Source organism: Heteronotia binoei, chromosome 5 (assembly GCF_032191835.1).
Source record: "Heteronotia binoei isolate CCM8104 ecotype False Entrance Well chromosome 5, APGP_CSIRO_Hbin_v1, whole genome shotgun sequence".
NCBI classification, from domain to species: domain Eukaryota; kingdom Metazoa; phylum Chordata; class Lepidosauria; order Squamata; family Gekkonidae; genus Heteronotia; species Heteronotia binoei.
Window position 1 is genome coordinate 27,686,335 of NC_083227.1, and position 27,478 is coordinate 27,713,812.

The following is a 27,478-nucleotide window of genomic DNA, read 5'->3' on the forward strand; positions in this document are numbered from 1 at the left end:
GGAATCAAACCTGGTTTTCCCAGATAAGAGTTCCCACACTTAACCACTACACCAAACTGGCTCCCAGTTTGAGAGAGACGTGCTAAGCTTGCACAAGGAAGTCTTGACCCCAAGAACAGGATTCTACTTCAAAAAATAGGGAGAGCACACACTCCTCCACTTCCCACATGGAGAATGGTCCAAAGATGTGCCAGGATGGTTTGGCTGAACACCAGGTGAGTAAATAGTGAATTACACTCACTGGGAAAAAAGGATACAATACTGGGCTGCAGAAGGCATAACATGGAAGACTGAATCTGCAGCCCTTTGTTGGCAGTTTCCAATCTGCAGGTATGTCTCAGAGAAATTAAATCCCTGGGTCAATTTGGTGCCATTACTGTCTCATGGGGTTATCAGCTAAACTCCTGTGGCCAGGGCGCCCGCCCTCCTGCCAGGGGTGGTCTTTTCCCTGTGAGCAGAGACACCCCAAAGCCTGGACAGACCCAAAGCCTCCACAGCAGTGCCCTCAGGAACGCCAGGCTTGGAATTAATGATGGGTCTGCTAGGAGCCATTGTTGGACCTGAGAGAGAAACAGATTCCAGGGGCAAGCTGGTGGCAATATTACTCTGTGGTCCCCCCTCCCAATTCTTCTCTCTCCTCTGGGAAACAAAGGAAGAGCAATTGCCACAATTCAAAGGTCCCAGTTTCTAATGGGCTAAGAGGCTACCTATTGTCAGGACGAAGGACACAGACAAAAGATCTTGCCTCTAGCACAATGGTATGACTGAATCATGTTCTGTTACTCAATGGCATTTTCTCCCTCTAGCTATTGGATGTGGACACACCTATACTACTGTTTGTCTCTACATTAACATAACCCATTTCCCTTCTGCCACACTACAGAATTTCTAGCGCTTCCCTCCTCCAAGTAATCACTTTAAGTCAGTCTTCCGAAATTTGCATTCTCCTCTTCAGGCCAGGCTAAACTAGAGGGCTGTGGACTGGACTCTGGGATAGTTAGGGGAGGATGATGATGATATTGGATTTATATCACCCTCCACTTTGAATTTCAGAGTCTCAAGAGTGGCTCACAATCTCCTTTATCTTCCTCCCCCACAACAGACACCCTGTGAGGTGGGTGGGGCTGTGAGAGCTCTCCCAGCAGCTGCCCTTTCAAGGACAGCTCTGCGAGAGCTATGGCTGACCCAAGGCCATTCCAGCAGCTGCAGGTGAATGAGTGGGGAATCAAACACGTTCTCCCAGATAAGAGTCCATGCACTTAACCACTACACCAAACTGGCTCTCAGTGAACTGGTTAGAAAACCACACTCAAAGATTAGTTGTCAGTGGCATTTCATCTGAATGGAGAGAGTTGTCCAACGGGGTGCCATAGGGCTCAGTTCTGAACCTGGTACTTTTCAGTATTTTTATAAAGGGATTTGGATGAGGGTGTGGAGAGGTAACAAGAGGTAATAACAAGATGCAATTTAACAAGGATAAGTGCTGAGTTCTAAATCTGGGTAATAAAAATGAGGAATACACTTACTGCATGGGGGGATCTTGGGGTGCGGGTGGACTGTATATTAAGTAGGAGCAGCAGCAGCCAACAAAAAAAGGCTAATGGGATCTTGGGGTGTATCAACAGAGGCATATCGCAAGATGCCACTGCCCCTCTGTACAATGCATCAGTCAGGGCTGCACCTGGAGCATTGTGAGCAGTTCTGGAGGCCTCACTTCAAAAAAAATGCAGACAGAATGGAACGGGTGCAGAGGAGAGCCTGTGGAGACCAAGCTCTGTGAGGAAAGGCTGAGTGGACTTGGGAATGTTCCATCTGGAGAAGATGAGGGTGGGGTGGGGGGGACAGGATTGCTCTCTTTGAAGGGCTGTCACTTAGAGGAGGGCAGGGAGCTGTTCCTGTTGGCAGCAAAGGAGAGGACTCACAATAATCAGTTTTAAATTAAGGAGAGGAAGGTACTGGCTGCATATTGGGAAAAACTTTTTAACAGTAAGACTTGTCCAACAGTGGAATCAGCTACCTAGGGAATTGGTGAGCTCCCCTGTCGGTCTTCAAGCAGTGACAGGAGGAGGAGGAGGAGAAGAACTGCAGATTTAGATCCTGCCCTTCTCTGAGTCAGAGACTCAGAATGGCTTACAATCGCCTTTATCTTCACCCCCCCGCCACAACAGACACCCTGTGAGGTAGGTGGGGCTGAGAGAGCTCTGACAGCAAGCTGCCCTTTCAAGGACAACTCCTGTGAAAGCTATGGCTGACCCAAGGCCATTCCAGCAGCTGCAAGTGGAGGAGTGGGGAATCAAACCCGGTTCTCCCAGATAAGAGTCCGCACACTTAACCACTACACCAAACTGGCACTTGCTGGGGACTGCTCTAGGTTGATCCCGCATAGAGCAAGGGATTGGCCTAGAGGCCTCAATGGCCCCTTCCAACTACAAAAGAATGTGGGGTAAATTTGACATCCCCAAGGCTTGTTGTATTTCAAAAGCTCTTAGTCTGATCATTATATATGATTCCTCCTCTTTGTGTGTGTTCTTTGATGGTATATCAGATTCCATCTCCCTCCGAATCTTTTCCCACAGTCCCTGCATCCATATTTTTTCTCGCTGTGGACGGTATGGTGTTCTGTAAGCCGTGACCTGATGGCAAAGTTCTTTCCACACTGCAAGCATTTAAATGGCTTCACTCCTGTGTGGATACTTCGATGTGTATTAAGGCTTGTGCTGTGACTGAACCTTCTCCCACAATCCAGGCATTTGTACGGCTTCTCCCCTTTGTGGATTCTTTCATGTATGCTAAGGTTTTGTCTGATACGGAAGCTCTTTCCACACTCCAAGCATTTATATGGCTTTTCTCCTGTGTGGACACTGCGGTGTATTTTCAGGTGTGAGCTCTGACTGAAGCCTTTCCCACACTCCTGGCATTTATAAGGTTTCTGTCCAGAATGGATTCTTTGGTGGGAAATAAGGTGTGGACTCTGAGCAAAGCATTTCCCACACACTGTGCACAGGTAGGGTTTCTCCCCTGAGTGAGTTCTCTGATGTAAAGTGAGGGATGCGCTCCAACTGAAGGTCTTTCCACACTCCAGGCACTCATATGGCTTCTCCTTTGTGTGGAATCTCTGATGGGAAGAGAGGGCCGAACTGACAGTGAAGCTCTTTCCACATGTCAAGCATTTATATGGTTTCTCCCCTGAATGGATTCTCCAATGTGAATTCAGAGCACTCTTACAGCTGAGCCTCTTTCCACACACTGAACATTGGCACGGTTTTTGTTCTGTGTGGGTTCTTTGATAGGAAGGAAGGTGTTCACTTGGACCAAAAGTGTTTTCACAGTCTGAACTGTCAGATGCTTCTTCTCTCTTGTGGATTCTCTGATGGGACGTGAGGCTTGCAAGCCTGCCGAAGCCCTTTCCACATTCAGAGCATTTGTACTTTTCATCCCCTAAATAAATTCTCTGATGGGAAGAAAAGCTGGATTCACGTCTCAGGATTTCTCTGCATACAGAATGTTTATTCCTCCTCTTTCCTTTGCCATATTTTTCTTGGGTGGGATTTTCAAGAAGGATGCCAGCCTGGAAAACTGCAGCGTGATTCCCTGATTTGCTTTCTTCCTGCCTTTTTGACTGTTCTGGGTTTCTGGAAGAATTTTTCTCCACTTCACGGCTGGTCATTATCAAAGAGACAGTGCATCGCTCACTATAATTCTCCTCATCCTGCCTGTTTCCTGGTGGAACAAAGACTTCTGATTAGTAGGGGAAATAATTCTATCATCTGCAGTCATAGCAGAGCAAACTTTTTTTTTTGCAGAGGTAAGGAATACTAAGTTCTTTCCTCCATTTTAGTTTGGTTTCTAAACTGGCATGGGATGTCGGCAACTTTGATGCACTTTTGCCCACAGGTTGTGCGGAATGGGGGTGGGGGAAGACAGCAAGGTTACATTGGGTGGGGGGGGAGGTGGGAATCAAATGCCAAGGCTGCCAGGGGAGTGGGAAGGCAGCAAGGGTGGGAGGGTTAATGCCAACTTATGGGAGTGGGTAGGAGGAAAGCAAGGTTGGAAGCAATGCATGCCAAGGAATGGGTGGAAGGATGGCAAGGTGGGAAAAGGCTGGATGCCGAGGGTAGGAGGGATGGGAAGATGGCAAGGGTGTAGGGGGGAAATAACTGTCAAGGCTGGGATGGGGGCGGCGGGTTATGCCAAAGGTTGGGTGGTTGGAAGACAGCAAGGAAGGGGGGAAACCAATGCTACTGGTTGGGGGGGACCAGTAATAGTGGGGGTTAATGCCAACGCCTGGGAGATCAAGATGGCAAGGTTGGAGGGTACAAATGTGAAGCCTGGGAGGGGGTGAGAAGAAAGCAAGGGTAGGTGAGTTAATGCCAAGGCTTGGGGGGGTTCGTGGGAAGACAGCCTTCCCCTTCTGTCCTTAGCACTGCCAGGCCAGACCAGACTACTGAATGTGCACACAGCATCTCTTTACATCCCACTGTACTTCTACTGACTTAATGGGTTGCAATTTAATTGGGCGCCTGGCACTTGCTCTGCACCTCTCTCTAGCACCCGTTGTATTTTTTATCACAACGGGCCTTCCTCCTATATAGAGAGCCAGTTTGATGTAGTGGTTAAATGCAGACTCTTATCTGGGAGAACTGGGCTTGATTTCCCCACTCCTCCCCTTGAAGCTGCTGGAATGGCCTTGGGTCAGCCATAGCTCTCGCAGAGCTGTCCTTGAAAGGACAATTTCTGTCAGAGCTCTCTCAGCCGCACCTACCTCACAGGGGGAAGGAAGGTAAAGGAGGTAAAGGTAAAGGAGGAACGTAAAGGAGACTCTAAACCGCTCTGAGATTCAGAGTGGAGGACGGGGTACAAATCCAATATCATCTCCTTTTTCTTCTATTTAAAATATATTTAGACTAAAAGCTTTCACAGAAGTGGTTTCATTTCTTTCTTTTTTTCTTAACATGAGCCACTCACAGGTATTGCAGACGTAAGGTTTATCAGAGAGCAACTGTTCAGCAGCACAGAAGACACCACACGCAAGGATGAGGGCAGAGTTCCACAGGGGCTGGGATTCACCTTTAAAGCCCTCTATAGTTTGGGACCAACAGCCCTGAAGGACTTCCACTGCCCTATGAATCTACCTGATCACTATGGACATCTTCAAGGGCTCTGCTTCAAGTAAATGCTGAGCAGTCAGGTTAGAATGGATAAAAGGAAGTACTACTTCACCCAAAGGGTGATTAACACATGGAATTCACTGCCACAGGAGGTGGTGGTGGCTACAAGCATAGCCAGCTTCAAGAGGGGATTGGATAAACATCTGGAGCAGAGGTCCATCAGTGGCTATTAGCCACAGCTGATCATTGGAACTCTCTGCCTGGGGTAGCGATGCTCTGTATTCTTGGTGGTTGGGGGGGCACAGTGGGAGGGCTTCTAGTGTCCTGGTCCCACTGGTGGACCTCCTGATGGCACCTGGGTTTTTTTTGGCCACTGTGTGACACAGAGTGTTCGACTGGATGGGCCATTGGTCTGATCCAACATGACTTCTCTTATGTTCTTACCCTGCCTTCTCAGATGAGGCAGTGCAATCCAGGAAAGGTCCTGCTCGGTTGTGGCACCAGACATCTGGCTGGAACCCTCTCCCTGGGGATGCTGCCCTGTCTCTTTCTGATACCATCTTTCATCAGTGGGTGAACACTTTGTTGTTTCATTTGGCATTTCCTCAGCGATTTTTCCTTCCTCCCCAATGAACATTGGTTTGTATTTTAGCCCTGGGCTTTACAAAACACTTTTCTTCATTTTAATGGTTTTTAAGATGTGATTGTATTATATATGTTTTAATTTGATAGCAGCGTTGGTGGCTCTTATGAATGGTTGGATATAAAATTGTAAACAGCTTAAATAAATAAACATCGTTTATATAATATCCACACAAAATCCTTGATTGTACTGATCATACCAACTTACACTATAATGTGTCTTGAATCTCAATGAGAAAGGCAGACTATAAATAACTTAAAAGAACCAGCAATGGCACAATCCACAGCTTCCACATCTACCAAGCGAGACAAAAGGGAGCCTTACCAAGAGAGGCCACATTCCTATAATTCTCCAGCATGATTTCTCTGTACAAAGATCTCTGGTCAGGAGTCAGCAGCGCCCACTCGGCCTTGGTGAAACGCACGGCCACCTCCTCGAAGGAAACCAGACACTGAAAAAGAAGGAAGGTGCTTTTTTCTCATAACTGAGCTCACAGGAAATCCACCTGCTCCTGCCCAAAGATGCTTTTGCTCACAACACAGATAGAAGGAACACGAGGCAGCCTTGCACTGAATCAGCCCCTCTTCTATCAAGGTCATTACTGTCTAGGTAGAGGGTTCCAGCAAGATGTCTGGTGCCACAACCGAGCAGGCCCTTTCCTGGATTGCACTGCCTCATCTGAGAAGGCAGGGTAAGAACATAAGAGAAGCCCATCCAGTCCAACACTCTGTCACACAGTGGCCCAAAAAACCCCGGGTGCCATCAAGAGGTCCACAAGTGGGGCCAGGACTAGAAACCCTCCCAACGTGCCTGCCCCTCCCCCAAGCACTAAGAATGCAGAGCATCACTACCTCAGGCAGAGTTCCAATGATAAGCTGTGGCTAATAGCCACTGATGGACCTCTGCTCCATATGCTTATCCAATCCCCTCTTGAAGCTGTCTATGCTTTTCTTCATACGACTCTTCACAGGTGATCTATCCCTTACCTGAGTTGGCTGCATCTTAAATGTTTCCAAAGAGATGTCCCGGAACCTAGCTGCGATGCTCTCCCACTACCTGTAGGGAAACATATGTATCTTGAGTAGTTTACACCATGTAGACGCCATCTTTCTCCACTAAGGGACCAAAAGTGGCTTACATTGTTCTCCTCTCCTTCATTCTATCCTCACAACCACTCTGTGAGGTAGGTCAAACAGAGACCATGCAACTGGCCCAAAGTCAGCCAGAAACCTTCCATGGCAGCGAGGACATTTGAATTTGGATCTCTTAGGCCCCCAACCACAGATCTGCACCGGTCTGTGGCCTGATAGCAACCAGGCTGCACCACCCCTTTCGCCCACCAGGGACCAGGACAGACGAAAGAGGCGGCACAGTCTCACTCCAAAGCTGAGGAGGCAGCTTCTCACTCCTGTAAGGGGAGGCAGCCTTGGAGCAAGGCCACACAGCCTCTTGCATTTGCCTGTTCTAGGGCTGGTGGAAGGGGCAGCGTGGCAACTACTTTCCCCTATCCCTCATTTAAAGACATAAGAACCCCGTGGCGCAGAGTGGTAAAGCTGCAGTACTGCAGTCCTAAGTTATGCACACGACATGAGTTTGATCCCAGCAGAAGCTGGGTTCAGGTAGCCGGCTCCAGGTTGACTCAGCCTTCCATCCTTCTGAGGTCGGTAAAATGAGTATCCAGCTTGCTGGGGGGAAAGTGTAGATGACTGGGGAAGGCAATGGCAAACCACCCCGTAAAAAGTCTGCCGTGAAAACGCTGTGAAAGCAACGTCACCCCAGAGTTGAAAACGACTGGTGCTTGCACCTTTACCTTTTACATTTAAAGACCCCTTTAAAGACAGCTTGTAATTCACTCACTGCTTGCTTGACTTTATGGTATTTTGTAATCTGTTTACTGGGTACCTTGAAATTTTTTTTTATCACACTTGCCCACCCACCTTTGGGTCTTAGTGAGAAAAGTGGATTATAAATGGAAATTAAAAAAAATACATCACACAATACATATGGATAACTGCCTGTATCGTGACAAAGCAGGGAAAAGAGAAAGGCAAAATCAAATAATTTTAAAAAATTAAAAAAAATGTTCACAATTATTAAAATTCAAGGGGTTCACAGTTATTTACAGCTGCATGTTCATCTCTTATTAAAACACTGATTTCCTTAAATCCCTATAACCCTTTGGAGAATGGGAAAATAAATTGTTCTTGGCTTGTCAAAAAGATATGTGCCATATCTGCACTCATTTAATTTGCTGCTAACCTCATCTCTTGAGTTAATTCTCTCAGAAAGAACATATTTTGCAAACATACTTGCAGCCAGTGTTCCGTCTAAACTGAATTAGCATGCGCTAGCTCACAGATTTTTAGCCTCCAGCTCATACATTTTTATCTTCGTTCAGGAAGGATGACCCCAGAGCACAATAATTTATGCAGGGGCTCACAACTTTAACGTTAGTAGCTCATAAAGTAGAATTTTTGCACACAAGACCCTGCAGCTTAGAGGGAACATGACTTGCAACACAATTCTTCCTAGAATTGCACCCGATCTGAACTCTCCCCCGCCCCACTTCTGTTTCTTTGCTTTAACTGCGCCAGTTATCCAAAGAAACAACATCCCCTTCCTAAACTTCACCTGAAGACTCTGCACTTCCAAACAGGTCTTCTAAACGGAACCTCCGGAGACCCTGCAGAGGTTTCTTCGGGAAGTGGAGAGACAGGATGGTGCACCTGCAATTGATGACCCCCCCATTTTTTTCCTTTCCCTCTAGGAATTTCGAACTCCCTTGTTTTAACCATTGGAGTGCCTAAAAGCTCAGCCTCTTAGGGAGGATAAGCCAAATCAGAATTTACCCCTGGGCAGGAAGAGGCTTTTTTTTTTGCAGGGGTTGTTTTGTAGAAAAATAAGTGGTGGAGCTCACTAGCACAACTAGCATATGGTTGCCGCCCCACCCCCCCAGCCAAAAGCTTCCCGATGCAAGAAAGGAGAGCCCTGGGCAAGTGAGGCCTTAGGGTTGCCAAGTCCAATTTAAAAAATATCTGAGGACTTTGGGGGTGGAGCCAGGAGACTTTGGGGGTGGAGCCAAGATCAAGGCTGTGACAAACATAATTGAACTCCAAAGGGAGTTCTGGCCGTCACATTTAAAGGGACAGCACACCTTTTCAATGCCTTCCTTCCATAGGAAATAATGAAAGATAGGGGCACCTTCTTTTGGGGCTCATAGAATTGGACCCCCTGGTCCAATCGTTTTGAAACTTGGGGGGTATTTTAGGGAGAGGCACTAGATGCTGTACTGAAAATTTGGTGCCTCTACCTAAAAAAACAGCCCCTCCCAGAGCCCCAGATACCCGCGGATCAATTCTCCATTATTTTCTATGGGAATAAATCTCCATAGGGAATAACAGAGTTCCCAGCAGACATTTCCCTCCCCTCCCCCCGCTTTCTGATGACCCTGAAGCGAGGGTTGCCAATCCCCAGGTGGGGTCAGGGGATCCCCCGGTTTGGAGACCCTCCCCCCGCTTGCAACAACCTGATGCAAGAAAGAAGTGTCTCGGGCGAGTGAGGCCTGCTTGGGCTGGTTAGAGATCCAGCCAGCCCAACCAGGCCTCGCTCACCTGGGGCTCTCCTGGGCAACCCTCCCCCCCCCTCAAAAGGCCAGCAAGCCACCAGCCATCCAAAATCACATAAGAAGAGAAGGGGTGGTATGGGCTTCTCCAGGGGTTAATGAGGGCTGCTGGGGGCGTGACAAAGCCCCTGGTGGCTGGCTGGCTGCCCGCTCTCCTAATCCAGGGATTGTTATGCAGCTGCAGCTACTATTAAATGGACAAGGTAAGGGGGAGGAAGAGGGGGAACCCTCAGAAAGGTTCAGGAGCTGTGCTCTTGTGAGCTCCTGCTGAATCTGAGCCCTGTTTACATGTATTTGGTGGGCTGTGAATCCCACCAGAAAAAGTGCCCCTGCTTGCTCTGGATGCGTTATAGAGCTTTGCTTCTCCCTTCCCACCGGGAGTCCCTCCCTCCTGCCCATGCACAAGGAACTCTGGGACTTGTAGTTTGGTGAGGCCCTCCACATAGCCTGGTCTATGTAATGCCCTTTCTGGGTGTGGGTTCCCAGGTGAGTACTCACTCAGATACCCATTCTCAGGTCAATTAAGCAGACTCCAAAGAAGTTGGCTCAAAACATCAGCTCTTTATTTTCAAGAAGACAACTCCAAAAACTAACAACTTCAGCCGACATACAAAACTGGAAACTGAAACTAGAGCTCCACCTAATAGGACCAAACCAAACCAAACCACAAAGATACCAGAGGAGGAACAGACTGTTCCATTACATACAAACATGTATACAATAAATATACCACAGTCTGGAACGGTACACTGGAATATATTTCTCTCATTTGGGGACAGGGGAGATCACTCTACACAGTGAAATCACCCCACATCAATCTTCAGATTTTGACATCTTCACTGTATTTTCTTCAGACTTAAACCCAAACAAATGGTAACTGTCTTAAACTAATCCAGGTGGGCAGCCGTGTTGGTCTGAAGCAGAAGAACAAACCAGAGTCAAGTAGCACCTTTGAGACCAACAAGGTTTTATTCAGAAGGTAAGCTTTCGTTTGCTCTAAGCACACTTCATTAGACAGCAGTCCTAAATACAGAGAAAGTGGGCAGTGAATAGGGTTGCCAAGTCCAATTAAAGAAAAATCTGGGGACTTTGGGGGTGGAGCCAGGAGACATTGGGGGTGGAGCCAAGAACAAGGATGTGACAAGCATAATTGAACTCCAAGGGAGTTCTTACCATCACATTTAAAGAGACAGCACCCCTTTTAAAATGCCTTTCTTCCATAGGAAATAATTAAGGATAGGGGCACCATCTTTTGGGGCTCATAGAATTGGACCCTCTGGTCCAATCGTTTTGAAACTTGGGGGGTATTTTGGGGAGAGGAACTAGATGCTATACTAAAAATTTGGTGCCTCTACCTCAAAAAATAGCCCCCCAGAGCCCCCAATACCCACGGATCAATTTCCTATTACTCCCTATGGGAATCGTTCTCCATAGGGAATAATAGAGTGCCTAGTAGACATTTCCCTCCCCACCCCACGCTTTCTAAAGGGGGGGAGGGCCTCCAAACTAGGGAATCCCCTGCCCCCTCCCTCTCACACACACACACACACACACTTACCAGATCTTCCTCCGGACAACTCTACTTCCTGTGAAAACGAAAGCAAAAGAAAGGGAGGGGCCGTTCTCAGAAGCCCTTTCTGCTTCCTGCCCAGCCTTAAAGGGGCAGACATTTTGCAAACGGCTCAGGAGCTCTACAACATGAAGCCTAAAGGTATGTTCTCCCCCCCTCCACGCCCCACCCCCCGCTTTCAGAGTTTTGAAGAGCGGGAGATGAGGCTGCGAACCCAGAAGTCTCCCACCAGGGCGGGAGGTTTGGGAAGCCTAGCAGTGAATCAGCATGCAAAATCATGGAAACTTCCCTTAGCAGATTAAAAGAATCACAAGCCGGGGCCTAGCGACTGCCAGCCTGTGTCCACTGGGATAAAAAAAAAACAGTAATAAATGCCAGAATAGCAGACTGATGTCCATTAAGTATCTTGCAATAAATAAGAGTCTGCTCTGGGTTAGAAGGAGGGCATAAGGTTATCAGAAGCTTAATTTAAACATGTAACACACATAAAAAGTAAAAGGTAAAAGTAGTCCCCTGTGCAAGCACCAGTCGTTTCCAACTCTAGGGTGACGTTGCTTTCGCAACGTTTTTATGGCAGACTTTTTCGGGGTGGTTTGCCATTGCCTTCCCCAGTCACCATTTCCTTCCCCAGCAAGCCGGGTACTAATTTTACCAACCTCGGAAGGATGGAAGGCTGAGTCAACCTGGAGCCGGCTACCTGAACCCAGCTTCCGTTGGGATCAAACTCAGATCGTGAGCAGGGCGCTCAGACTGCAGTACTGCAGCTTTACCACTCTGCGCCACACATATATAAACATAATTCTAGTTTGCCATTATAAAAAAATACAACATATAAATACACATTATAAAAAAAATAAACTAAGCTTGTTATTCCTGTTTGGTCCTCAAATCTGTTAAACAACTTCATTATGCTGTATGCTAATTTCCTGCTCATCCTCTGCTTATATGTATGGATGGACTGGTCATTTCCATTTCATTGTATCTGAAGAAGTGTGTGCGCAGATGGAAGTTTATACCTTGAATTAAATTTTTGTTGTTTTTAACGGTGCCCCTGGACTTCAACTTTATTATCCCCTCTCGGATAGACAATGTCAACAAAAGCGGGCTCCGGTGGGCAGCTGTTAAAATGTCTGGAGGACTGCAGACATGCCACAAGATTGGAAGAGAGCAAACGTTATCCCAATTTTCGACATAAAAGGGATGACCCAGGAAACTACAGGCCGGTCACTCTGACCTCTGTCCCAGGAAAGATACTAGAGTAGATTTGAAAGGGATCAATCTGTGAGCACCTAAAGGACAACTTGGTGATCCAGGGGAGTCAGCATGGATTTGTCTCCAACAGGTCCTGCCAGACCACCCTCATTTCCTTTTTGATCTAGTGATGAGCTTACTGGATCGAGGAAAAGTTGTTGATGGTGTTTACCTCGATTTTAGTCAAGCTTTTCACAGGGTTCCATGCTGTTCTGATGGGTAAACTAGAGGACTGTGGACTGGACTCTAGGATAGACCCCAGAAGGCAGCCGTGTTGGTCTGAAGCAATAGAACAAAGCAGTAGGCAAGTGCACCTTTAAGACCAACTAAGTTTTATTCAGAATACGAAAGCTTACATTCTGAATAAAACTTAGTTGGTTTTAAAGGTGCATTTGTCTACTGCTTTGGACTCTAGGATAGTTAGGTGCAGGGGTCGTTTTGTAGAAAAATAGGTAGTGGAGCTCATCCAGGGATTGTTATGCAGCTATTCAATGGACAAGGAGGTGGAACTCTCAGAAAGGTTCAGAAGCTGTGCTCCTGTGAGCTCCCACTGAATCCGAGGCCTGGTTAGGTGCTAAGGGAACTGGCTGGAGAACCACACTTAAAGACTAGTTGTCGATGGCATTTCATCTGAATGGAGGGAGGTGTCCAATGGGATGCAGATGACACCAACTGGGAGGAGTGGTGAACACACTAGAACATAAGAGACAGAATTCAATGAGATCTGAAAGCACTGGAAAAGTGGGTGGAGATGTACAAGATGAAATTTAACAAGGATAAATGCCGAGTTCCGCATCTGGGTAACAAAAACATAGAACATGCCTACTGGATGGGGGATACACTACTGCGTAGCAGTGTAGGTGAACAAGATCTTGGGGTAAGAGGCAGTGTTCCCTCTAAACTGAGTTAGTGTGAGCTAGCTCACAGATTTTTAGCCTCCAGCTCACACATTTTTGACTTAGCTCAGGAAGGATGATCTCAAAGTACAATAATTTATGCGGTAGCTTGCAACTTTAATGCCAGTAGCTCACAAAGTAGAATTGTTCCTCACAACACTCTGCAGCTTAGTGGGAACATTGGTAAAAGGGGACCATAAACTAAATATAAGCAGTCAGTGTGATGCAGCAGCAGAAAAGGCTAATGCCATCTCGGGTTTATCAACAAAGACGTAACATCCAAATCAGACGATGTCACAGTCCCACTGTACACTGCATTGGTCACCTGGAGTATTGTGTGCATTTCTGGAGGCCTCACTTCAAGAAGGATTTGGACAGAATGGAGTGAGTGTAGAAGAGACTGACGAGGGCATGCAGACCAAACCCTATGAGGAAAGGCTAAGAGACTTGGGAATGTTCAATTTGGAGAACAGGCGGTTGAGGGGAACATGATTGCTCTCTTGAAGTATTTGAAGGGCTGTCACTTAGAGGAGGGCAGGGAACTCTAAGGGCAGCAGAGAGGACACACAATTATGGGTTTAAAATTAAGGGTGGGAATGTACTGGCTGGATATTAGGAAAAACTTTTTTACAGTCCAAATTGTTCAACAGTGGAATCAGCTAACTGGGGGAAGGGGTTGAGCTCTCCCTCACTGGCAGCCATGGCTGAATAAGCTCTCCCTCACTGGCAGCCATGGCTGAATAAGCACTTCTCGGGAATGGTCCAGGCTGATCCTGCATAGAGCAAGGGATTGGACCAGATGGCCTCTATGGTCCCTTCCAACTCTGTGATTCTACGAAATAACTCAGGGCTTCTGTGACAGATTTGGCATCCGTAAAGCTTGTTGTGTTTCAAAAGCTCTTAGTCTGATCATATCTATGATTCCTTCTCTTTGTGGTTTTTTTTCAATAATATAAATCTTTATTCAAAATATAAAATTTTACAAAAGAAAATTGAGTGTCATCTTACATATATATAAATGGAACTTTTCCAAAGTTGGGACGAGTCTTGACAGAATTAAGGCTTAGGCAAAGATCTACAAATATCAGTTATACCACATATGAAAAATAAAAGCAGCTATGAACCTTGTTAGAGTTAAACCTTACATTTCCAACATAAATTAAAAACATACGTTTAATAAATATTGTTAATCACTTCCAACTGAGAGACATAAAGTTTGTCCGATGCAAGATAATTTAGATATGGGGACCAAGTTGTAAAAAAGGTAAACTCATAAAACTCTGAGTCCCGTTGCTTTAATGAGTCGGTAATTTTATCAAGCACACACATTTCCTGAACTTTCATTTGCCGACTGTCTGTTGATAGTTGTTTTGAAGATTTCCATTTCGATGCTATTTCCAAACGTCCCGCTGCACATAATTTTTCTAGCAGTTTGCAATTGTGAAAGTTTTCTAAATGGCATGTCCAAATATTTAAAATAAAATATTCAAATTTCAGAGGGATATGAACATGTAGAATAGTATGCAGTTTGCTTTGAATAGATTTCCAAAACTTTTGAACTTGGTGGCATTGCCACCAGCAGTGAAGCTGGTTCCCAATTGAGTTGCAGCCATTCCAACAATTTTTGGAGAAAGAACTATGCATATGGTGGAGTTCAATAGGGGTAACATACCATCTAGAGACTGTTTTAAATAGTCGAGTCCTGATTTTAATGTTTGGAGCTGAAAAAATATGTGACTTCCATAATTTTTGCCAGTTATCTAAAGGCAGGTTACATCCTAAATCCTTATGCCATAGGAGTGTATATTTGGGAGCTTCAGAATGGTATACTGAAAGTAAAATTTTATAGAGGGTGGATATAATAGCTTTTCTTTGGAATAGGTAGGGATTTTTAATCAGTGTTTCAAAAGGGGTTAGTTTTTGTTTTAGTCAATGTTTAAGCTCTGGGTCAGAAGTTAAATGTTGCAGTTGGAGGTACTGGAACCACGGAAGCTTACATTTCCCTTTCTTCTCCAGATTTTTTGTATCTATAACACTGTCTAAACTAATGTCTATAAGTCTGTTGAGATCACTGCAGGACCAAATTTTACAAGAAGTGGAGTTATATGCTGGTGGAAACTAGACTTGATTGGTAAAAGTAGCAAGAGGTGAGATTTCAGGGGCAAGCTTCTTTCTGTTTCTGTCCCAAACTTTCATAGTGTTAGACCCTAGAGGTCCCTTCCAACTCTATGATTCTATGGGAGAGGAAAATTTAGGGCGGGTAGAAGATAAATTCCAGACAGTTTCTTGCAGTGTCCTATTTGGTACAGAACTTTGTTCTATGAATGCCCAGTCAGGTAAATTTTTGGTATGGAGTATCCTAAGTAGGTTGGCTAAATGTACTGCATCATCATAATAAGATAAATTAGGGAGGCCAGAACCTCCTTCGTCTACAGGTTTGCATAGCGTCTGAAAATGGATTATTTGTCTCTTAGGCTCCTGCAAGAATTTAAGAAGAGTTTATTGAGCCTTGTGTATAAAGGGTTTCGGAACCTCACTTGGGAGAGCTCTAAACAAAAAAAATGTATAAAGGAAGGATGAAAGCCCTGATTAGGTCTATTCGTTCTTGCCAGGTCCAATGTCATTTCTTCCAAGATTTAATTTTATTGGCAATATTGTTTTGAATGTTGTTAAAGTTAGAATGAAGTAGATTATCCAGGTTAATAGGGATAATTAAGCCTAGGTTTTTCCAAATGTGGTTACCCATTTAAGACAGAATTCCTTTGAGATGGACTGTTTAAGTTCTGGAGTTAGATGTATGGGATATAGTTCTGATTTTGATTGGTTTAGGGTTAACCCTGAAACCAATTTAAAGGAGTCAAAAAGTAGGTTGACCATACGCAGTGAGTCACATGGTTTGGTTAAATATAGTACCACATTGTTTGCAAATAAAGATATTTTATATTCCTTATTTGCGATAGTTACTCCTGCGATTTCCCTGTGAGATCTAAGCAGTATAGCTAAAGGTTCAAGGGCAATGATAAACAAAAGAGGGGACAGGGGGCATCCCTTCCTAGTGCCTCTAGCAGGAGAAAAAGGGCCAGAAATTAAACCATTAATCTGGAGATTAACATTAGGTTGATTATAAATAAAATTAATTGCTAATAAGAAGGAATCACCAAAACCCATTAATTGCAGTAAATTAATCAAATAATTTATTTCCAAAGAATCAGAAGCTTTTTCTAAATAAAGGGATAAAAGAATAGAATCAATACTATAATTATGCTCATAATTAATTATATTCAATGATTTGTGGATGTTACTAGTCACTGATCTTAAAGGAACAAAGCCAGATTGGTCCTTATGGATATATTGTGAAATGAATTTATTTAGTCTAAAAACTAAAATAGACGAAAAAATTTTAAAACCCTGATTCAATAAAGTGATAGGTCTATAGGATTTCACATCTGTTAATCTCATCCAGGTTTTGGTATCATTATCATCGATTCTGACCATGTTTTCGAAAGGGAAGCTTGTGTCAATATATCATTACATACCCTTGTTAAATAATTTGAAAGAGCCTTTGAGTAGGTCTTATAAAATTCACCTGTAAACCCATCATTTCCTGGGGATTTGCCATTTTTAATTCTTTTAATTGAGTCCAGGATCTCTTGTTCCGAGATTGGGGCATTTAGTAAGTCTCTATGCATTTGGCTTAAAACCGGTATATTTTTAATAGATTTTTTAAAAAGATACTATAGATTCATTAGTGGGCGATTTAGATGTATAAGGTTTATAAAATTGGTTTAAAATTTGATTGTTGTTAGAGTGTGTGTTACCTGGTGAATCACGTATTAATTTGATTGGCGCATTTTTACCTTTTTTATTAGCTTTCCAGGCCAAATTTCTAAGTGCATATGAATTATGGATTATACAGGTTTGTTTGGTTTGCAGGGCTTTTTTTAATGTGGGCTAATTCCAAAGCTTCTAAAGCTTTCCTTTCTGACTGTAGCTTTTTGTATATGTTAGAGCTGTTAGTTTGTGAAGTTGTTCTAAATGTTGAATTTTGGCTAATAGATCAGAACGTAATAGATCTTGTTTCTTTTTATAAGCAGATGTGATAGCAATGATCTTACCTCTGATCACTGATTTCATTGCATCCCATAACACTGCGCTGGAGACATCGCCCTGGTCATTATCAATGAAATATTGTTCGATGGCTGATTCAATGTCTTTGCGTATTTGATCATGAAGTAAAATTGAGGAATCAATCTTCCAGTACCTGTGGTTTTTCTTTTGTGTGTGCCATTTGATTTTAGCAGAAACCCAGGCATGGTCAGAATATAGTTTTGCACCTATATCGGATGATATAATATTGTTTATAAGATTTGAAGTACATAATAGATAATCTATCCTGGTGTGGACCTGGAGTTTGGCTGAAAAATAGGTGTAGTCTTGCATTGTGGGGTTCAGCGTCCTCCAAATATCTAAATAGCCAAAATTGTTAAGAATACCATGCATCTCAGTATAGGGGTTCCTATTACCTTTCTTTTGTCCCCATGGTGTTGGGTTGGATCTGTCCATTTTTAAGTTGGTAATACAGTTCAAGTCTGTTCCAATAAGGATTTCTCCTGAAGCAAATGTAGTTAGTTGTGAGAGAGTATCAGATACAAAAGCAATTTGTCCCTCATTAGGGGCATATATAGAGGCTATAGTTATTGGGATGTCATCTATGTGCCCTTTTAAGAAAATAAATCTACTTTTGGGGTCAGAAAATTTTTAAAAAGCTATCTGAATCTATCTCCAATCTATCGCCAATCATTAAAGCCAATGCATAGTTCAGGAAAAGTGGTACTGTATATTGACAGATATATAGAAAGTGGTTGCTTGAGCTGGGTAGCTTGCAGAACAAAAAATACTGTCTCAAAGACTTATACCTAAACAGTTTCCATTCTGTTAAGAGATGTAAAAAAGGCCTAACAATGAAATAACCAAGCATAGCCTCATAGCTGAGTAGAGCCTGCAATACCGATAGATCTGGGCTCTGGATAAAGCCTGGAAAGTATGCCTCCAAACTATAAATTAAATGATAATGAAATCTCCACCTAAGCCATATTCTTAGCAGTGAAGAAATCTGGTTGAAATATATGTCCAAAATGCTGGAGTTCACACAAGACCATCCCTTTTGAAATAAGAACAAGTTAACCTTAACCAGCCCCTTCCACCCCTTTCTCCAATAACCCCAACCCCAACATTAGAAACAACTGGAGGAACATCATCTGCAAAAGAAAATTGTACCAGTGGTAAAAAACATAAACACAACTAAAATAACTTCCATATTTTTGGGTTCTTTTTTTAAAAAAATTCAATATTTTTATTAAAGTAAGAAGGATCATACAAATATAAGGTGAGTATAGTTTTAGCAAAGAGCAATATATATAGCCGAAACATACCGAACTTATCATTGGTGTACCACAGCTAACGCTGAGATATGATCCAGGTCAGTCTGTAAAATGTACCAATACAAAAAATAGCATAACAACAACAACAAAGGGAAAGAGGAAATGGTATGCTCATAACGAACTGGTTATAGTGGATCTTGGAATATCCAAGAGGAAAGGATACATCAAAAGGAGACTTACAACAACAAGAGATCTTTGTACATCAAACTTTTGGTAAGAGAGTTGATATAAAATGGATCACTATCTAGTTTTTCCAAAATAGGTAGCCATATTGCAACATAATTGGTGTAAGCTTGGAGGGGATCGTTTTGATCCAAAGCTGCCTGAATTTTGTCCATTGCAATAAGTTCCCAAATCTTAAGAAACCAGGAATCAAGTGACAGGCTACACGGGTTTTTCCAGGCTTGTGCGATCATTGTTTTTGCAGCTGTTAATAATTTGACAATTAAAGATTTTTTAGAAGGAGTTAGTTGTATACCCGACCAGTGGTTAAGAAGTATTATCTCTGGAGTAACGGGTATTAAAATATTTGTTAAGGAAGAAATGTGAGCACATATTAGTGACCAAAAAGATTTGATTTTATGACAGTCCCACCAACAATGAATATAGGATGCCTTGAAGCCACAGTCCCTCCAACAATTAGAGGATATATGGGGCGATATATGAGAGAGTTGATGAGGTGTATGGTACCAGCGAGCAATTAACTTATAGTTTTGTTGAGAAATGTTTATAATTTTGGATTGTAGTGTTTCATTAGCCCAGATGGAATCCCACTGTTCTGAGGAAATTATAAGATTACAATCCTTTTGCCAAAGGATAGTATATGAAGGTGGAGAGAATTCTAGTTTACTTAAAAGGATTTGGTATAGCCGTGAGATGAGACCTTTTTTTTTTTTTAGACAGTTGAAGGATCAGGTGTTCAAAATCTGTCGAGGGACGAGAAGTGGACTGGTTCACTCTAAGGTCTTGAAGTAAGTGTCTGATTTGGAAGTATTCAAACCATGGTGAAGGCGTTAATAATTTTTTGTCTAATTTATCTTTGGGTAAAACTTGTCTTAAGGTGGAGAGGAGATCAAAAAGAAAAACTTTTGAAGAGCTTCTCCAGATTTTATAATGGTAGCTGGGGGAAACCATTTTATAATGGAGCTGGGGGAAACCATTTTTGGCCTATATAGGAAGAAATGATAGAGTATCCTGGCGCTAAATAAAAACGTTCAGAGTCCCAAACGGATAAGAGAGCCTTAATAAAAGGATTTACAAAATGCCAAAGTGGGCGTTCAGATTTCTTGAGCCATAATATTTCATAGTATTTGAGAGGAGAAAAATGAGCCTCTTCTATAGAATTCTAAGGGGGCGGAGGATGGTATCGTAATTTGACCAGTTGAGACAAAATTGTAGCTTTGTAATAGTGTATAATGTCTGGAATCGCCATTCCTCCTTTTGCCTTGGACCTGCATATAGTAGTTATATTTATTCTGGCTTTTTTGTAATTCCAAATGAAAGCAGTCAATGACTATTGCCAGGATCTCAGAGTGGTCTGAGGTATCTCTATGGGGAAGGCCCGGAATAAGTATGGAAGTCTCAGGAAAATAAAAGATTTAATAACTTGAATTCTTTCTATCCAAGACAAATGTAATTTGTCCCATTGCTTTAGGGTTTTGGAAACATCTGACATAGTAGCGCTATAATTTATCTTCAACAGGTCAGGGAGATTTAGCGGAATTTTCAAACCTAAATATGACCATGTTTCTTTAACCCAGTGAAATGGATAGTAAGAAGCTATGGCTTTTTTAGAAAGAGAAAGTAGATTGATTGGGTAAAGAATTGATTTGGAGGTATTAACACAATGACCAGACAACCTACCAAATTCGGACAAGATGCTAGAAATAGCTGACAAGGATTGTAAAGGGTTGGAAATGTAAAGGACTATGTCATCCACAAATAAACTAATTTTAAAAGTAAGATCCTGAACTGCAATGCCCTGAACCCTTGAAGAAGCTCGTATCTCGTTCGCAAGAGGTTCTATTGCTATGGCAAATAGCAATGGTGAGAGAGGACAGTCTTGGCGTGTCCCTCTTTCTAGAAGGAAAGCAGGAGATTGCTGACCATTAATATGCAAAAGAGCTGATGGACAAGAGTAAAGTGAATTTATGATTGTTATAAATTTTGGCCCAAAGCCCATATATTGTAATACTTTATGTAAGAATTGAGGCTCAACAGTGTCAAAAGCCTTTTCAATATCCAGGGCAAGGAGGCAAGATTCATAAGGTTGAAAGGCACAGTATTGAATCATATTAATAGTTTGTCTAATATTATCAGTAATGTCACGATTTGGGATAAAACCTGATTGATTGGGGTGAATATAAGAACCAATTATACAGTTTAGTCTAGCAGTCAAAACTGAAGTAAATAATTTATAGTCATTATTAAGTAAGGATATGGGGCAATAGGTATTAAGTGGGTCTCTGTCCCTTTTAGGGATAAGGATTATCTTTGCTTGAGACCATGAGGGAGGCATATGACCTGATGGAATTACATACTGAGGTAAGGTAGGGTGTAAGAGAAGGGCCAAATTTTTTGTAAAATTCCAAGGGTGAACCGTCTCTACTAGGGTGGCCAGACCGTCCCGGTCTCCCGGGACTTTCCCGGTTCTGGCCCCCAATTCCCGGCTCCCGGGCTGGGTATACCGGGACCATTAAGAGGTCCCGGTTTAGCCAGCCAGAGAGCCGGGGGCCGCGCGCCCGGGCGGGGAAGGCGGCGAGTGAGGGAGGGAGCGACCCTGCGCGTGCGCAGATCGCTCTGCGCACGCGCAGGGACGCTCCCTCCCTCCCTCGCCGCTTTCCCCGCCCGCGCACGGGGCCCGGCGGTGGCGGCGGAGGCGCGGGAGGGCGTCGGAAAGGCCCGCGGGGGTCGCTGGAGGGCCTCCAGCAACCCCCGCGGGCCTTTCCGAGGCTTCCCGGGCCTCGCAACCCCCACCCCCCGTCCTTCCTCGCCCGGGAGGGCGTCGGAAAGGCCCGCGGGGGTCGCTGGAGGCCCTCCAGCGACCCCCGCGGGCCTTCCCGAGGCTTCCCCGGCCTCGCAACCCCCACCCCCCGTCCTTCCCCGCCCGGGAGGGCGTCGGAAAGGCCCGCGGGGGTCGCTGGAGGCCCTCCAGCGACCCCCGCGGGCCTTCCCAAGGCTTCCCGGGCCTCGGAACGCCCACCCCCCGTCCTTCCCCGCCCGGGAGGGCATCGGAAAGGCCCGCGGGGGTCGCTGGAGGTCCTCCAGCGACCCCCGCGGGCCTTCCCGAGGCTTCCCGGGCCTTGGAACGCCCACCCCCCGTCCTTCCCCGCCCGGGAGGGCATCGGAAAGGCCCGCGGGGGTCGCTGGAGGCCCTCCAGCGACCCCCGCGGGCCTTCCCGAGGCTTCCCGGGCCTTGGAACGCCCACCCCCCGTCCTTCCCCGCCCGGGAGGGCATCGGAAAGGCCCGCGGGGGTCGCTGGAGGCCCTCCAGCGACCCCCGCGGGCCTTTCCGAGGCTTCCCGGGCCTTGGAACGCCCACCCCCCGTCCTTCCCCGCCCGGGAGGGCATCGGAAAGGCCCGCGGGGGTCGCTGGAGGCCCTCCAGCGACCCCCGCGGGCCTTCCCGAGGCTTCCCGGGCCTTGGAACGCCCACCCCCCGTCCTTCCCCGCCCGGGAGGGCATCGGAAAGGCCCGCGGGGGTCGCTGGAGGCCCTCCAGCGACCCCCGCGGGCCTTCCCGAGGCTTCCCGGGCCTTGGAACGCCCACCCCCCGTCCTTCCCCGCCCGGGAGGGCATCGGAAAGGCCCGCGGGGGTCGCTGGAGGCCCTCCAGCGACCCCCGCGGGCCTTCCCGAGGCTTCCCGGGCCTTGGAACGCCCACCCCCCGTCCTTCCCCGCCCGGGAGGGCATCGGAAAGGCCCGCGGGGGTCGCTGGAGGCCCTCCAGCGACCCCCCGCGGGCCTTCCCGAGGCTTCCCGGGCCTTGGAACGCCCACCCCCCGTCCTTCCCCGCCCGGGAGGGCATCGGAAAGGCCCGCGGGGGTCGCTGGAGGCCCTCCAGCGACCCCCGCGGGCCTTCCCGAGGCTTCCCGGGCCTTGGAACGCCCACCCCCCGTCCTTCCCCGCCCGGGAGGGCATCGGAAAGGCCCGCGGGGGTCGCTGGAGGCCCTCCAGCGACCCCCGCGGGCCTTCCCGAGGCTTCCCGGGCCTTGGAACGCCCACCCCCCGTCCTTCCCCGCCCGGGAGGGCATCGGAAAGGCCCGCGGGGGTCGCTGGAGGCCCTCCAGCGACCCCCGCGGGCCTTTCCGAGGCTTCCCGGGCCTTGGAACGCCCACCCCCCGTCCTTCCCCGCCCGGGAGGGCATCGGAAAGGCCCGCGGGGGTCGCTGGAGGCCCTCCAGCGACCCCCGCGGGCCTTCCCGAGGCTTCCCGGGCCTTGGAACGCCCACCCCCCCGTCCTTCCCCGCCCGGGAGGGCATCGGAAAGGCCCGCGGGGGTCGCTGGAGGCCCTCCAGCGACCCCCGCGGGCCTTCCCGAGGCTTCCCGGGCCTTGGAACGCCCACCCCCCGTCCTTCCCCGCCCGGGAGGGCATCGGAAAGGCCCGCGGGGGTCGCTGGAGGCCCTCCAGCGACCCCCGCGGGCCTTTCCGAGGCTTCCCGGGCCTTGGAACGCCCACTCCCCGTCCTTCCCCGCCCGGGAGGGCATCGGAAAGGCCCGCGGGGGTCGCTGGAGGCCCTCCAGCGACCCCCGCGGGCCTTCCCGGGCCTTGGAACGCCCACCCCCCCGTCCTTCCCCGCCCGGGAGGGCATCGGAAAGGCCCGCGGGGGTCGCTGGAGGCCCTCCAGCGACCCCCGCGGGCCTTTCCGACGCCCTCCCGGGCCTCTAGCATTCCCCCCCCTTCTCCTCCGCCCGGGGGGGCGTCGGAAAGGCCCGCGGTGGTCGCTGGAGGCCCTCCAGCGACCACCGCGGGCCTTTCCGACGCCCTCCCGGGCCTCTAGCATTCCCCCCCCCCGTTCTCCTCCGCCCGGGGGGGGGGCGTCGGAAAGGCCTCTCCGCCGCCGCCGCCGGACTCGCCGCCGCCGCCGGACTAGCCGCAGGTAAGGGGGCCGGGGGGGGGCTGGCGGGAGGGGGTGGCCTTCCTTCCTTCCCTCCCTCCTTTCTTCCTTCCTTCCTTCCCTCCTTCCTTCCTTCCTTCCCTCCTTCCTTTCTTCCTTCCTTCCCTCCTTTCTTCCTTCCTTCCCTCCTTCCTTCCTTCCTTCCTCCCTCCCTCCCTCCCTCCCTTCCTTCCTTCCTTCCTTCCTTCCTTCCCTCCCTCCCTCCTTATGTTCTTATGTGACGCAGAGTGTTGGACTGGAGGGGCCACTGGCCTGATCCAACAGGGCTTCTCTTATGTTCTTATGTGACCCAGAGTGTTGGACTGGATGGGCCACTGGCCTGATCCAACAGGGCTTCTCTTATGTTCTTATGTGACCCAGAGTGTTGGACTGGATGGGCCACTGGCCTGATCCAACAGGGCTTCTCTTATGTTCTTATGTGACCCAGAGTGTTGGACTGGATGGGCCACTGGCCTGATCCAACAGGGCTTCTCTTATGTTCTTATGTGACCCAGAGTGTTGGACTGGATGGGCCACTGGCCTGATCCAACAGGGCTTCTCTTATGTTCTTATGTGACCCAGAGTGTTGGACTGGATGGGCCACTGGCCTGATCCAACAGGGCTTCTCTTATGTTCTTATGTGACCCAGAGTGTTGGACTGGATGGGCCACTGGCCTGATCCAACAGGGCTTCTCTTATGTTCTTATGTGACCCAGAGTGTTGGACTGGATGGGCCACTGGCCTGATCCAACAGGGCTTCTCTTATGTTCTTATGTGACGCAGAGTGTTGGACTGGATGGGCCACTGGCCTGATCCAACAGGGCTTCTCTTATGTTCTTATGTGACGCAGAGTGTTGGACTGGATGGGCCACTGGCCTGATCCAACAGGGCTTCTCTTATGTTCTTATGTGACGCAGAGTGTTGGACTGGATGGGCCACTGGCCTGATCCAACAGGGCTTCTCTTATGTTCTTATGTGACGCAGAGTGTTGGACTGGATGGGCCACTTGCCTGATCCAACAGGGCTTCTCTTATGTTGTTATGTGACGCAGAGTGTTGGACTGGATGGGCCACTGGCCTGATCCAACAGGGCTTCTCTTATGTGACAATACTGACTTTGGTGGACCCAAGCACTGATTCAGTGTAAGGGAGCTTTGTGTTTGTGACTGGAGTAGACAATACTGACTTTGGTGGACCCAAGCACTGATTCAGTGTAAGGGAGCTTTGTGTTTGTGTCTTCTAGTGCAATTTTGTTCTCAGATCCTGTATTTACTTCATCAGTATATGGGATAAGGCACTTTCTCAACTGTGCTGCATAATGCAGCCTATTTATTTTGTCCTGTTGGCTCTATCTGCGCCACCTTCATCACTTTCGGGGTGTGGATCCCCCAGTGGGGTGGTCTCCCGACTCCCTCCGCCGGCTGTTTCTGATAGCCCTGCGCCCCCTCTTTCATTTGATATGTGTCCCGTGCGGGTGCCACCCTCCCGCCGGGAGATGCCGCAAAATGAGCCCCCTTGAGGCTTATGGCGGCAGGGCTCGGGGGAAGCGAGCTAGACTGCTGTTCTTTTGAGGGGTTATAGAGTGTTTCGAGCCCGTCCCTGTGGCATCGGTCCCATCATTGTGGGGCCCAGGGGGCCGGCGCAGCGGCACGCTGAAGCAGCCTGTCGGTCACTTCCAGGTTCCTGTCCTGCATCTCGACCGGTGTTATTAGTGACAGGCTGCTTCGGCGTGCCGCTGCGCCGGCCCCCTGGGTCCCACAGTCAAAATTAGTCAAAAAGTGGAGAGCAAGAGGAAGGGACCTCCCGACTGTCCCTAAAGGAGTATAGTTAAGAAATTAATAAATCTGAACCCTTTATAGTGAGTTTGGCTAAGAACAAATGTAAAAAACCCCCAGCGTTATTAAACAATAGAGTGTGTTGGGCATGGGGCGGAACCTAAGCGTGCATTATACTTAACACTGCTTTCTTGATCTGAAAGAGAAAAGCAAGTTAGGTGGTCGAGATGGAGTGACCTGGTTCAAATCAATGGCTTGAGGAGGGTCAATATTAAGTTGCTTGAGAAGTTCACATTCTGAAATAAAGTCAGAAGCTGACAATCGAAGACCTTGATGAACCAAAGAAATTTGCGTGGGGGAAGACCAGCGAAAGCGAATCTTGTGATCTGCAAGTAGGTTTAGAATCTACTTCATTTCCTTTCTGTGTGCCAAAGTTTCTGGAGACAAGTCAGCCAGGACCAAAATCTTTTTTCCCTTGTATAGCAGGCCCTCCTCGGAACGGGCTTTCTGATAAATTGAGGTTCTGGTTCTGGAGTCCGGGACCACGATCAAGATGTCATGAGGAAAATCCTTAGAATTTGGTTGTAGGGTACCCAGACGATAGGCCAAGTCAATAAGTGGGGCGACGCCATCTTGGAGGTTTAGAGCAGAGGCAAGCCAATTTGCTATAAAAATTCTAGTCTCTTTGTTTTCTTCAGCCTGTTCTGGCAGGCCTCTTAACTACAGGTTAGTAGTCCTTAATTTATTATCCAGGTGAAGGATTTTTTCATGGAGCCAAAGATCAGAGTGCTGTAGGGTTTCCACAGCCTCTTGTGCCTTGGATGCCATTTCAAAAGCAGAATCAGCTGTTTGAGTTACCGCCAAAATAGTTTTTTTTTTAGTTAATTTTGAATGGGAGCAATAGCATTGGAGATTTTATCCTCCAGGGTTTCCTCCAGACATGCTATCACTTCTTGAAATGTTTGAGTAGTTAGTAAAGGGCTACCTTCAGAGCTAGGGGAAGCCTCTGACACCATTTTCTGGGAAGTGGCAGGCTGGGGGGAAAAGTCAGGCGCGTCGGGACTCACCGGGAGGAAGGTAAGGACCTGCTGCGACTTTAAGGAGGCTCTGACGGTTGCTTTATTTGCTCCGGAGTTCTTTTTGCCTATGCCCAGGCGTTTGAAGGACGTTCAAAGGGAACAGGACAGGAGAAAAGGGACTGTACGTTGGGAGCGATCTCCTCAGGCGTCCACCATGCTCTGCGTCGCCCCACCCTCCTCCCTTTCTGTGTTCTAACAAACTGAAATAACAAAGGCCTGACATCTGCCCATTTGTAAATCTAACAAGACTAACTGTAAAAAGGGGTAAATATAAGAGCCTTTGTCTTCAAATCCAAAAACCTTCTGGTTAAGAGCCAGAACCGACACTCCTGTCTCAGACTAGTTTGAAAAGCCAAATAGTAAAAAATGTAATTTATAAACAAAAAAGGCAAAAACCAAAAAAAGATACCTATCATTGAACAAAAACAACACAGAGAGCTGGCAGACTAACCACTCTTCCCCCCCCCACCTAACTAAGTTATGCTACAGCAAGGTTACCAACATACCTACAGCAACAAATGCTATGTCAATTGAGAATTATAAATCCAAGTGCAAAGGGTAAATTTAATAACAGTTTCATCTTCTGTCCCTCTTTTTTGCTTCCTGGTTTCCCGGGCTAGGCGTTCCATTCCTTCTAGAAGGAGTAGACTCAAAATCCAATTTTCTTTTGGACGGTTTTCATGGGGGATCAGTGTCCTGGTTCAGTTTTAAAGCGTAGAGGAGATCATAACCAGACTCCAAGTCCTCAGCATGAAAGAACATCGAGTTGTAACGTACTGATAATTTTCCTGAAGGAAGCCACCGATATCTAATGGCTGCCTCATTCAATCTGGATGTGATAGGCTTCAACGTGTGTCTGATTTGAAGGATTTCTGCAGGTAAATCCAGAAATGTTGAGATCACCTGGTTATTAAAAGGGAGGCCCTTTTTTGGTCTTGCTTCCTTCAGTATTGCATTCTTAGCTCTGATATCTTGAAATTCAACTACAGTTTCTCTTGGGCCA

General features: G+C 47.0%; 2 protein-coding genes across 5 annotated transcripts in view; both read right to left on the bottom strand.

Annotated features, from left to right (window-relative positions):
* Nucleotides 1-27,478, bottom strand: part of LOC132571294 (zinc finger protein 501-like) — a 169,686-nt gene that overhangs the window by 79,693 nt on the left and 62,515 nt on the right. The window contains exons 1-4 of one of the 4 annotated variants that reach the window (XM_060238083.1): nucleotides 8,383-8,462; nucleotides 6,738-6,807; nucleotides 6,076-6,202; nucleotides 2,445-3,720 (exon numbers count right to left, since the gene is read on the bottom strand). The exons of 2 other annotated variants lie outside the window; for them this stretch is intronic. In XM_060238083.1, coding sequence (XP_060094066.1) covers nucleotides 2,498-3,720; nucleotides 6,076-6,202; nucleotides 6,738-6,752 — 1,365 coding nt within the window. In that variant the 5' untranslated portion in view covers nucleotides 6,753-6,807; nucleotides 8,383-8,462 and the 3' untranslated portion in view covers nucleotides 2,445-2,497. Of the gene's footprint in view, nucleotides 1-2,444; nucleotides 3,721-6,075; nucleotides 6,203-6,737; nucleotides 6,808-8,382; nucleotides 8,463-27,478 lie in introns of those variants that run through there. One more of the 4 variants, XM_060238075.1, reaches the window with a different exon arrangement.
* LOC132571308 (zinc finger protein 501-like) overlaps nucleotides 1-27,478 on the bottom strand; it is an 83,046-nt gene that overhangs the window by 25,646 nt on the left and 29,922 nt on the right. The gene's annotated exons all lie outside the window — the stretch shown is intronic.